Raw genomic sequence first — 9,984 nt, 5'->3', positions numbered from 1 at the left:
GACAATCTTTTGAAAGTAACTGTGAATGAGTTTTCGGAGTACAGTACTAATTTATTTACAACACCAGATAGTTCTGATTCTTTCACTACCTTTTTCTGTCATTTAAGAGGAGCACAAATTCCAAAGGAACATGTTGGTGCCTCTTCCATTACAAATCTTTTCTAACCTACCACCCGTTTTCTACTTCATCACACCCCTCCCTCACCTTGTTACCCTGCTGCATAGATGCTAGAATGGCTCTCATATATGTTTTCCCATCGACATCCATATTTCTCCTTCCAGTATGAAAGCTTCTTGGGGACAAACTCCCTGCCCTATGCGTCTTTGTATCCCCAGCACTTAGTACAGTGTTCACAGACAGTGGGCATGGCACTCAGTGAATGTTTTGGAATGAATTCGTTAATTTTTAAACTGTGATTTATTTATTTATTTCCACAATGTATTGTCCTGTGTTGCCTACATAACTCTAGTGAAACTCTGCTTCTTATAAGGAACTCTTGGTGTTCTAGGATGTTTAGGAAAGTGGTGAGTTTAAGACGTTGTACTGACGCTACTAAAACCTCCTGGTGAAGGGACCTCACGAGCCTGCTCTCCGGTGTGCTAACAAAAGAAAAACCGACCCTTGGTGCTCTCTCCCCAAGGTAGGCGTCAGCAAACTAACAAGGGAAAGGAAGGAGGCCGCTAGAGATAGGCATCTGCAGGAATTGTTAATCCAGCTCCAGACACAGCCTCAACACCTTCATTAACCCAAAATGTGGGAACTGTGTGAAACTGGATTTCTGAACCACAAGACAGGTAGGAGAGTCTTTTCCAAAGCCAGGTGTAGAAGAGCTCTTTACCTTGAGTCTAAAATCGCCTTCGGGCCATTGAACGTACCCACTATCATTTCCTTGTGTCATGAGAAATAAGAGAAATTTTGAGCTGAAGGGGTGTAAAACCCACACTTCTTATTGAAGAGTAGTCAGCAAAGAAAATATATTGAATTAGGCCACAGCAAAGTCTTTTCTTTATATTTTTCACACTACAGCTGAACACAAACAACGTCTTTTTCCATACCTCAAAGGTTCCTATTGGCCACAGATAATTCACTTCAGCAATATATGCTTTTTTGAAAAATAATGTTCTGGGTGGCTGGGGAGAGCCCCGTGGTGGGTGTTCAGGAATTCTTTCTGCTTTACCATTTAAAAGAGCTAATGATGGTTGGGGAAGCACCCACACCCACTGAACCACACCCTGCTAAACTTAGTTCTCTGCAGCTCTGTGTTGCATACATTTTGAGCAGTTAGGAACTTTGCACATGAAAAGGAATCAAAGTGAAATTCAAAAGTGGAAGTGCCTGGACCATTCACATATTGGAGAGGCATCCGTGGGATTCCATGACAATGCTAATCTGAGTGTTTCGGTTCGGGGCCTTTAATTGACCATGCCAAAGATCAGTACTATGGAAAGCAGAGCCTTTCATATATATGAGTTAAACAAGTCTCTTGGCCTCTTTGTACCTTAGTTTCCTCATTTGAAAAAAAAAATAAATGGCTCTCAAGACATACTTTCCAGAATTCATACTGGGCTTACTTACACCCAGCTAACCAATAACTGCATGATTGTTTTTACACACAGTTGTTTACATGTATTCATCTTCTATTTCACTTACAACTTGTGTAAAAACTGCATTCCATGCCAGGCCTGAAACGTTCCAAAGCTCAGTTCTGGGAGTAAATTGCAACCAAGATTTCTACAAAAAAAGACACAAGCAAAAGAATTAGAAAAGTAGATACTCTTTCAGAACATTTATCCTTTGGCAATAATTCTAATTTATATATGATGAAACATAACATCACTACTCCCTCCATACACTAAAGAAATCTCACTGTGGGAGATATTATGATTTATACTTTCATGATTATATATGTGGTGCAGTAGATACAAAATACTAAATGCTCATTAAATACTTGTGTTAAGTCATCTTTATTTCTCTAGCTAGGCAGCACTATTGACACTTTGGGCTGGATAATTCTTTGCTGTGGGAGGCTCTCCTGTACACTGTTGGATGTTTAGTAGCATCTCTGGTCTCTGTCCACTAGATGCCAGTAGCATATACAGTTCTGACAAGCAAAACTGTCGCCAGACACTACCAAATGTCACCTGTGTGCAAAATCACCCTGGTTGAGAACCACTGCTCTTGATACTGGGTGATGTTGGATGCTCAGCATGATCCTGCTCTGTGCTGGAACTGTCACCTCGGGATACAATGGAGACTGAGCTACAACTTCCTTACGGAGCTCTGGAGGCTGAGATGGGGTCTTCTGCTGGACTGGAGAAGGTTCAACCTCTTTAGTGACCTGTGGATTTATGGGAAGTGCCAGAGCCAGAGATTTAACAGTGACATTGTACAAGTGTGACTGCTGAGCTTCATTTACCCCATGATGAACACATGGTCAAACTACAACCTCCTTAAGTGTCTCCAAGGGCCGGGCGAGGGCCTCCTGAGGACTTGAAGTTTCTAGTTCCTCAGGGGCCTCTGAAGGCTGAGATGGAGCCTCCTGCGGAAGTGGAGGTGGTTCTACCTCTTCAGTGGGCTCTGCATGCTGAGCCTGGGCCTCTGCCTGGGGTGAAAAAGATTCAACGTCCTCAGGGGTCTGTGGATGCTGAGCAGGGGCCTCTTGATGAGGTAAAGATTCAGCCTCCTCAGTGAGCTCTGGATGACGAGTTTGGGCCTCCTGCTGGGATTCAGACATTTCAGCTTCCTCATGGGGCTCTGGAGGTTCATCTGGGCTCCCCAGAAAATCCCTAGGTATGCTCTCCTCAGGATAAAAGGCCTCCATACTTGGATGTAAATAATCACCCTGCAACTGTTGTTCTAGACACTGAGTGTTTTTTTTCAAATTGGCCTATAGTTCCAACAACAACTTTGGCAAGCCGTCGATGCTGAACTAGATCTTTCTTCAGGTTTGGGGGTGAAACAATAAAGCTCATTGGTTTTGAGCTCTTACTACCTAGAGGTGGAACAAGTATTTCAAATGATTGGTGACCTTCAGCCTGATCTAGACCTATGTGTTTAGTCTTACTTTTGTGTCGAGGAGGCAGAACCAAGGGCTGATTCTGATCCCACTCTAGCACTGGAACCGCCTCTGGGAGCTTTTGATGTTGGATTTGCTCGTTATTCAGATACTGATGTGGAACAGCAAACTGATCTGGCCCTATAGGCAGCTCTACAACGGAATCCGTGTCCGGGTATGGAGCCTCAGTCTCACTCAACTCCTGATGAGGCAGGGCCAACATCTGGACTGGAGACGAGGACGTCAAGTAATTAAAGCCCCCGGCTTCTTCCAGGGGTGTAAGGGCAAGGGGCAATTTGGGAGGGCTGTCTGAGGTGTATGAAGACCAAGTCTCGGTCAGGCGCGGGGGTTAGGGGGTCACCTGGACGCGGCTCAGGGCCCACTCTGGAGGCTGAACTGCCTGGACTAGAAGCCACAGTCGTTGCCATGTGAGGAGGAGCCGTGGGGCGCAGCAGCGACACAGAGGCACAGCCAGGACATAACATGTGGCGGCTCCCAGGCACAGCGACCCAGGCCAGCGAGAAGCCAGAGCCACATCCTCCTTCAGAGCCGAACTGAACCGTTATGCCAGCGCTGCGACGTGAGGGTTCACCGTTAGCAACCGTTAGCAACCGCACGCCCCTCCCCCACCTAACGTCCCACCCGTTATTTATGACATCTGTAGTTACTCCACCTTTATTAGGCTCCCGCGGAGATCCAATGCACGCCACCAGAGTGAGCCTTTTTCCCAGAGTCCCCAGGGCACAAGCCACCCTTCCCCTTGCAAAGGAGACAATTACCTCCTGCCGGGCCCCCTTCCCAACCCCGCCCTGCCCTCCCAGGCCCCAAACAATGAGGCGGGATTTGGGCTGCAGACCCCAGTGGCCCCAAACTCCAGCAGCCCAGGGGTGGAGGGGGGTTGGGAAGGATGCAGAGCTTCCCGAGGAAACCACAGGATGTGGCATTCTGGGAAATTCAAAAGTGCTAGTCCAGTTCTGACAATCTGAACTCTTCCTCCTCGAAGCTGAAGTCTGAGAGACATTCTTCCTCCCTTTGGCTACAGGGCTGACAAGAAAAGTAGCTGACCTGCAAAATGAGCACCAGTCAGGGTGGCGGGAGGGGAACACACCTTACAATTATTCTAAATTGTTGCCATTTCCTCCAAACTCTCAGTATTCACGTCTCATTATTAATTCACCACTCTGTCATCAGAGGTTACCACTGAATCAGTGATGACTCCAGAACTTCTGTAGGAGGGGTTTGGGGCAGGTGAGCAATTCATTCTGGGAAAGAGTGTCTAAAACCAAGCGAATGGCCCTTTATATTAGCATGGGAAAACTTCCCCCATCCCACCTTGTCTCAACAGAACCATTAATCTAGAAAAAACTACTGTGTCACTTTTCAGAGGTCTACCCTGTGTGCAGACATGGAGAAGACACTTAGAATGTTAAAGTCAGCATGTGAAGTAGTTTTCTCCAAATACTGTAACTAGCACCCAGTTTACTTTCTTCACAGTCCTTTTCATAATCTATTTAATTTTAGTCCTTTTTAATTGTCTGGTACACCTGTAACACCTAAACTCCAAGAGAGAAGGAGCTTCATCTTATTTCCAGTGCCTGGCACATAATGGTTTCTCAATGGAACTGATTCCAAGATTGGCCTCATTTAGGAATGGATCTGTTGTTACAATCAGTTTTCCGAAATCTTTACTATCAATACGGAGTCCTTTCCTCTCACATTTCACAGGAAGCTAGACTTCTTAATGTCCAAACATGGATACGTTTGAAGTTTCCTTGACTGATTTCAATTGAATTAAAATAATTATTTTGTACAGGAAAAACTTTCAAAATTTCTACATTTTTCAGAACATAACCACCTTTTCTTTCTCTACTTTCTTCCCTTCAAAACAAACTTTGCAACGTTGGGGTGAGTTAAATAATCAGAAAACTAGCCCCAAAATAAGCTCTCAATGACATGAAACACATTTTTTGCTCCTTTTTAATAAAAATCCTATATACAGTACATTAATGTTTTCTTTTAGAAGTTACGTTGACAACTTAATCCCTAATTCGAGGCATCCATATAATTGGTTTACAGAAAGGTGCTTCGGCAAAATATTTAACACAAGATATATATGAGATGCTGAGATCTGGGTAATATACCTTACTTGAAAGGCATGAATAGTTTTAAAACACTGTAGCATAATCACACTTAAGGCCATAGTTACTTTGTTCCCAAATCCCTGCAATTCTATTTGAGGGGAGTTCTAAAGGGCCTGTGTCTTCTCCTGTGTCCACAACTGTAGACGTACACTGATGGCCCTCAATCCTGCTCTCCAAACTTCAAATAACGGGCCAGAGACAAGGCTCGGGACTTGGAAAAGTCCTAGAAATTCCCTGCCTCAAAAGCAGTTTCAGAGTTTCACATTTTCCTAAGGAAGACAGAGCTGAGTAGACATGCCAAAGTCTTCCAAATCCTGCTGCTTGTTTTGAATTATGGCTACACTGGCTGTGTACCCCTTGAGTTTGTATCTCCACATACACATACTTGAATTAAATCCTGTAGTTCCTCTTTGGTTCTAGCATCTGTGACCTCTTCACAGAGTCTATATGCCACGGCTGTTTTACCAATTTCTGAAATAAAGTTAACAAGGATCAATGCAGAAGTTTTCTTGCTCTAAAACTTCCTGTATACAATGGTAGCACCCAATAATTAGACATTCTTTTGATTTCTAAAAGCAGAAAATAAGAGCATTTTCCTAGAAGTTCCCTCATCTGACACTCCAGTTTTTATCATAATTAGTTGTGAAAAAATATATAAGAAGTATCAACTTTGGTTCAAAAACCTTTATGATCTTAGAAATAAGAACTAAGGAATAATGACATAGAAATTAAAAGCTGTGGAAACAAAAATGTTCAATCACAATACAATGAAATAGGAAGGCATTAGGTGGGGGTCAAAATGAGTTCAAACCTGGAGAGATACCACTGGACTATAATAGATACTTCATATTAGAAGCAAGGCCAGGGCCTACTCCTTGGGACCAAACTTCTACCAGATACAATGAACAAAGCTTTGGAGACAGAGACAGAGAGAGACAGCATTTGAACACTCTACTGGCAGAAACTAGCCCATGTACCTTTTGGACAATACAGCTTTCCTCAAGGCAAGCTAGAGCCACCAGGCTTTTTGGTCTAAGGAGTTTGGAGTACATATAAGGAATACCTTGGCATATTAGGGACAAACAACCCAGACATTTAGTTTCGTTCTTAAAGGTTGTTACCCAGAGTTGACAGCTGATGGAGATTCTGCCTGATGACCAGGGAAGTCAAACTTCACTGGAAGGACTGCCCAGGCTGGAAGGCCAAGACCAATCCAGGGTCAACTCTTACAAGCAAATAAGGTCTCTGACAACTTTGCTCGGATTTTCTCTAAGCCTGCAGGGCTGTGAAGCAGGGGAGCAATTCTGTTCCGGGAATCTACTCATCATAAAGTTTCCTTTGGGCACAGCCTGTGACATTCTCACCACTGTATAACTCGATAGGGAACACAATCAACACTATTCAACAGCATGACCACTTTCAAGGCTCACAAAAACGTAGCCAATTATTATATAAGAATCATATTCACCCAATATATCAGAAATGAAAACTGAAATTAAACTGATTTCAAAAACATCATCTGATAAACTCTTCAACAAGAAAAAAACGATAATAATAATAGTCAATATATTTTCTCTGCTTACTATGTTTCAGGCATAGTTCTAAGCTTTTTACATTCATCATCTCATTTACTCTTACAATAGCCTCCATTAGGTGATAAGCTGTATTACTAGTCCTATTTGCAGATAAAGAAATTGCAGCTTAGAGATATTAAATACCTTCCAATGCCTCTGGCTAGAAAAGCCTAAAATTGCAACAACAACGACAACAACAAAATCTAAGAGACGAAGTTAGGACTCAAACGCAGGTGCCCAAGGCTTATCATCACTGCACTATTCTGGAAGATAAGCAAGCAATTGGGGAAGAACGGGATCAAACGCTTTCTGTAGGAACTGTGGCAAGTCACTCTACATCTAAACACTGGGGACAATAATATTTGCTGTCATTTTTCTCATAAATGCCACAAAGAACAAATTTAAGACTGCTGCTGTGAAAGCACCTGGTGAATGAAAGAATATGTAATGTTTTCGCTAACCATTATTTTCATCCAATTAACTTTTCAAGTAACTTTACTTGCTCACTGAAACTGAAGTACTTCAAGGACAATCAAAAAGGTCTTACCTAAAGCCACAATCAGCAGTTTCTGGAAGGCATCTGTCATAGCCTTCTGAATAGCAAGCTTCTGGGTTACCTTCCTTTCCATAAGGAATGATAATGACCCTAAATCCAACCAAAACAGATGAATGTAAAATGCCTGTCTGCATAACTGATTTCTAGGTTATGTGTGTAAAAGTAAAAATGCATCTGTGATTCTTAGATCATTATCTTAGTGATTAAGGGCAGGCACAACACTGGGGTACGGGTGAATGTCTCTGTTGTAGGTATAGCCTGGCATGGCACATTTTGACTGCTATTCTGGAAGTTCCTAAAACACTCGATGGGAAATGCAAACCAAGAACGTGCACAAATCTCATACTATTCACAGATTTCAAATGGACAAGCTGAGGCTGCACTGCTACAGACCCTGCTCTCCTATGCGTAAAGGGCTGGATTCATACAGTGACATAGATTTGGCAGTAGTGCAGATGATCTGGCCTCTCCTCAACCATCACCCACTCAGGTGGATGGTGGAGCCTCCTCCACTCCATTCACTAACAGCTCTGCCTCTGAGTTAAAACCCTAAGCCCAAGTGCCATGGATTCTAGGAAAAAACTCAGTACCAATTGGAATCCCCTTTCTAGGGATCTACATTAACTTTTTCTGCTCAGGCCCTTCTATAGGAGGCAAAGGACTGAATATTTACACAAGGGTTTATTTCAATCTTTAGACAATGATTTTCTTGGGATAACTGAAGGCCAGAAGACATCTGTATTTGAAGGAATATTTTAGCACATAACAAATTATTAACAACAACCACAACAAAAACTAACTAATTTTCCTTCCTCCTAAGCTTCTTGGCAGGCGGTCAGTTCTCAAATTCTAAAGTTTAAGGTGCTGTCAGGTATTGCCTAAGATAAAAACCTATATTGTCAGGCAGAAAAAATCTGCCCAGGGCTTTAGTGGCTTAGAAAAGCGATGATGTGTCTGAAAAGGTGAGTTTCAGAAAGAAAGGAAAAAAGAGAAATCCCACTCCCTCACCTCCCCACACACAAACATACTGGAAAACAGACCTTCCTCCAACTTATGCAAAGGTTCCTCAGCCATGACAACTCCGGGACTCCTGCACTCATGGGAGGGCAACACCACCTCTAAAGCACAGAAGAACTTCAGGCTTTGCTTCTGAATTCGTGTCACAATAGCTTCATTTTCCCTTTCTTCAAGGTTAGAAAGATCCTGAAGCTGTTAGGATTATGAATTAAAGGCTAGGCTTCAAAATATCCTGTTGTTAGAAATAAAAACGAAACTCCAGCAATCCCAGGTAATAGTTTAGGTATGCAATAGCTTCAAAATCAAGTTGGGACTTGCAAATGAATGACTAGATATGGACAACTATTTTTTATCATATACCATACAAATACTGGCGAAAATTATGGACACCGCCATCCAAGTCATTGAGATTATCACTAATTCTAGGTGGCAGGCCAATGCTCACATACTTCCATGTGGAAGGCTCTCACATCTCCTCCCCATAGCCCTGTTCTATTCTTCTCTCTAAAGTCTAGGAGTTCAATGTTGAAAGGAGTCTGGTTAGTCAAAGAAAATCTACAGACTTCACTTTGATGATCCTTTTTGACCACCCATTGAAACCAAAGTAGTGATTTGCCAATTCTTGGCATCTGGAGCTGTTTAGGGCCAGCGTATTATGTTGAACCGCCTTATGTCTGGTGCCAAGACGAACCTAAAGACATAAAAGTCCTAAAAATATCACAATCCTACATAGAGACTTGTTTTGGATATACCTGAGATTTATCAATACCAATTTCCTAGAGTGGTTGTGAAGATTAAGTAGGACATTTTAAGCAATGAGCTCACAGTCAGCCCTAAATAAATGTTATTTATTATTTTTAAGTCAGTACTTTTCTGCATCATTTCCAGGGCCCCTGATTAACCGGAAGGTTCCCTGACCTCTGGTGGTGAAAGTGATGATGAAAGCAACCAAGGAAGCCCAGCAGAAGCCTATCATGGGGCTGGGGGTAAGCAAAGGAAGTGAACTGTTTTACTCGTCTCATCCTGTAGCTCCTGCTTGACAATATGACCTGAAGAGGAGGTAAGATGGACCTGCCACTGAATCAGGACCTTAATCTGTAGCACCCCCTCCCCAAGTTACTAACCCCTGTTAGAAGAGGGAATACCTATACCTCTATAAATGTAAATAAAGCAACCAAAAGAAGTAGGGGTTCATCTGCATGAACAAGCTTCTTGGAGAGTGCAAATATCGCCAGTCTTAACTCTCTAAATAACTTACATATTACTGTGGATTTTTTACATCACTAGTTCTTTCTTAAATATCTATTTCCACTTTGAACAGGGTGTAGTATATAAATATAGTCATAAAAATTCAAATAATACAAAGAAAGTCAAAGCATTGTTAATTCTTTATTGATTGGTTTGTGCATCTTCCTCTGTCACTAGTTTATGAGCTCCTTAAGTGCTTGAAGGAACCATAACAAGGAACCATTCTTTCCTTGTTACCAGAAGCAAGCATAGATCTTGGCATATAATAGAGGAGTGATGGTCTGTTGACTGAGTGAATGAACGAGTACATAAGAAAATGAAGTTACTTTCTCCAACTGAAGCTGCCTGCTGGGAAGGAGAAATGAAGACTAATTTTTAAATGTTGAGTGTCG

The 9,984-nt window shown here is 42.4% G+C and overlaps 1 protein-coding gene across 1 annotated transcript in view; it reads right to left on the bottom strand.

Moving 5' to 3' along the window:
* Window positions 1-3,866: 3,866 nt before the first annotated feature.
* Window positions 3,867-9,984, bottom strand: part of LOC309793398 (RAD52 motif-containing protein 1-like) — a gene marked incomplete at its 5' end in the record, with an annotated part of 37,801 nt that continues 31,683 nt past the window's right edge. The window contains 5 exons of the mRNA XM_082603870.1: window positions 3,867-4,121; window positions 5,583-5,668; window positions 7,319-7,417; window positions 8,368-8,536; window positions 8,913-9,035. Coding sequence (XP_082459996.1) covers window positions 4,020-4,121; window positions 5,583-5,668; window positions 7,319-7,417; window positions 8,368-8,536; window positions 8,913-9,035 — 579 coding nt within the window. The 3' untranslated portion in view covers window positions 3,867-4,019. The remainder of the gene's footprint in view (window positions 4,122-5,582; window positions 5,669-7,318; window positions 7,418-8,367; window positions 8,537-8,912; window positions 9,036-9,984) is intronic.

This window comes from Mesoplodon mirus, assembly GCF_964341445.2.
Source record: "Mesoplodon mirus genome assembly, chromosome: 18".
NCBI classification, from domain to species: Eukaryota; Metazoa; Chordata; class Mammalia; order Artiodactyla; family Ziphiidae; genus Mesoplodon; species Mesoplodon mirus.
Note: the sequence above shows the minus strand (reverse complement) of the source record. Positions and strands in the feature narration are given on the sequence as shown.